The 2,864-nt window shown below is 38.1% G+C and overlaps 1 protein-coding gene across 1 annotated transcript in view; it reads left to right on the top strand.

Moving 5' to 3' along the window:
* Positions 1 to 2,864, top strand: part of LOC106878135 (atrial natriuretic peptide receptor 1) — a 205,032-nt gene that overhangs the window by 20,509 nt on the left and 181,659 nt on the right. Inside the window, exons 9-10 of the mRNA XM_052969445.1 lie at positions 727 to 739; positions 1,227 to 1,373. Coding sequence (XP_052825405.1) covers positions 727 to 739; positions 1,227 to 1,373 — 160 coding nt within the window. The remainder of the gene's footprint in view (positions 1 to 726; positions 740 to 1,226; positions 1,374 to 2,864) is intronic.

Consider the following 2,864-nt stretch of genomic DNA (forward strand, 5'->3'; position numbering starts at 1 on the left):
GACGAAAGGCAAAGTAGACTTGGAGGTAAAGGGAAGTAAGTACGTCTTAACCAAATAACTGTTTTTTTATTCGATGCACAGTTATAATAAAAACAATTTTACATTAATCTGATGGGTTACTCTATACTTTTGTAGAAAACAAATTTGTTAGTCTTAATGTCAAGGAGTGGTGGGGTTAAATATAAAGATAGTTACACATCTATCTATCTGTCTGTCTGTCTGTCTGTCTGTCTGTCTGTTTATGTATCTACCTACTACGGTCTTCTTTCAATTTCTGTCAACTAAATCCATTCACAAAGCTTTGTTCGACCCGGAGCTATAATAGGAGACGCTTGCCCAAGGTGCCTCGCAGTGGGACTGAACCCGGGACCATATGGTTGGGAAGCAAACATTTCTTTTTTTTTTACCACAGAGTAACTAATACTGTTTTTTCAACGCTGTTCACTTCGTTCACTTAGCTTCCAGGATTGATACCAAATCATTTAGGAATGTTGCTTATAATAAAATGGCATCCGGTGTAGGACTAGGATTTATTTCTCGCGTTTTGTTCACCTGGTTGTCTATATTAGGTACCCATATATTTTAGTAGTGGCTTGTCGTTGTTTAATCCTTTAACCGAACTGATCTACGACCAAAAGTATTTCAGTCGTGACAATCTTGTCTTTTCCTATGTGCAGCGAACCCAGAATCATATTATCCACGAGTTCTTTTGTTTTTCGTTTGTAGGGTGTAATTTGAGGTAGATTTAGCGGCTAAATTTTACAAAACGAGCTATCATTTAGCGGCTCTTTTGCTGAGAATGGTTCATGATATAGAATTGTATCCGGACCAGGAAGCTTTGGAGATATCTAATGTTTTACTTATTGGTTAAATTAATACAGGATATATATACTTTGAGGGTCGAAATGTGTAGTATTCTTTTTACACCAATCTAATTTACAATTCATAATAAATTAGTTTCAAATTTCGGTACAAGGCAGAGGATAAGTCGAATACATCAACTCCAATGTTCAGCTGATACTTATTCTATCGGCCCTGAAATGATGGAAGGTAAGTCGACCTGGGCAGAATTTGAACTCAGAACGTAAAGACGGACGAAATGCCGCTAAGCATTTTGTCTGGCGTGCTAATGATTCTGCCAGTTCGTCGCCTTTGTTGCTAATGATATATTAATGGCGTTTGTGCATCTTCCTTGCTGTAATTCAAGTCTTATTTTCAATTTATAGAGGGAAAGATAAAGACATTATGGAGACTCTTTTGGGAAGAATGGAAATGTATGCTTCAAACTTACAGTCCTTGGTTGACGAACGAACTGAACAGCTAGATTCAGAGCGAAAGAAATTGGAAACACTCTTACATCAAATTCTACCATCGTAAGTATATAACTGAGCATGTTTCTTTAACTATCGCATCAGAGGAATAAGGGTAGCGGCCATGATGTAGCGGCCAAGGCTGTCGAGACTGATGGAGTCAAAAAAGTAGATGAAATCATTACACATGAGTTGCTGGTGTAAGAAGGGCATCTATTTTCAAACTAGAGACCTGCTTCCTGAATACCTGCAGTAGAGTAGATCCCGCTAAAGCCATCCAATGGCCAAATGAACATGCTAAATTGAGCGATGGATTAAATGACTTAATATGGTGTCTCATGGTGGTGATGTTGTTAATGCCGTAGCTTTTGATGGTAAATGCGTATGTGTATATAAGTTTAATTGACTAAGAATGTGCTATCAGATATGCTAGGCTGATACCCATATGTAGCATCTAAATGTAACCAAGCTCGTTGAAACAGATCTATAAATAAATAAATGAGTAAATGATCGTAAGGCAACGAAGTTCTGGGACTCGAAAATTCCTTCTTTGTGCTTCTTTTACTTCATTATAAAGGTTTTGCTTACCGGAGACTTAGAAGTTTAACATCGTACAAGAACGATACAATCCGTTAATCTTATATTTCTGCCGCCTATAGAACTGAAACCCACTTTTCCAGTCACTGAGGTAAAGCTCTGTGGTCGCCCGAATTCCTACAAACGTGCACCGGTTTAAAAAAAGGACACTTTGGACAATATGGTCCTAGGTATGCAAAAAGCTAGGATGGGATTAGATCATAAGTCTTTTTGATCAGATCTCACATGTAAATATACATCAGCAGATCTTTCTAAAATATTTTAACCTGAAGAAAGATCTGGAGTTGCCAAAGTCTTAATCTCCTTTGCACGAACAGTCCAGCTGTTGGGGTTGTATGAATTCTTCCTTTTCAAACTTTTTTAACTAAAGGCTTTAAGGCTCAGTACAGAAATTTCGGTTTATGGATGTCGATCAGAACCTATGATAATCAGCTTCTCCTTCATTTGAAGATCCTTGACTGTATATCTCAGCCCTTGGTATATACATTCACCTATCCGGTCCTAGACGGGATGGATAAAGGTTTAGTTGGAGAAGCTAGTCATCATTTGCGAACATGCTCCTTTTCTTGTTGCGTGTTGAATGTTTTCAATCCCTCTCAAACATAAGATCAGTAAGTGAAAAACTCATTGAATATACAATATCTCTTTCACAAACAGTAGAGAACTGCTTTTCTCTAAGTGATCCATGTGAAAGTTTAACTGGTTAAAACTTACGTTCTATTCGTACCATTTGTGGTAACACCCAATTTCCCCGAAGGATAACATAGTTGGGCTGTTGCTGTTGGCATTAATGTTGATATTGTTGAGAACAGTGGATGGCAGAGGAGAGAGGGAGGGAAGGAGATATATATATATATAGAGAGAGAGAGAGAAAGAGAGAAAAAGAGGGAGAGAGAGAGAGAGAGAGAGAGAGAGAGAGAGAGAGAGAGAGAGAGAGAGAGAGAGAGAGAGAGAGAG

The sequence above is a fragment of the Octopus bimaculoides genome, chromosome 7 (genome assembly GCF_001194135.2).
Source record: "Octopus bimaculoides isolate UCB-OBI-ISO-001 chromosome 7, ASM119413v2, whole genome shotgun sequence".
Classification (NCBI taxonomy): domain Eukaryota; kingdom Metazoa; phylum Mollusca; class Cephalopoda; order Octopoda; family Octopodidae; genus Octopus; species Octopus bimaculoides.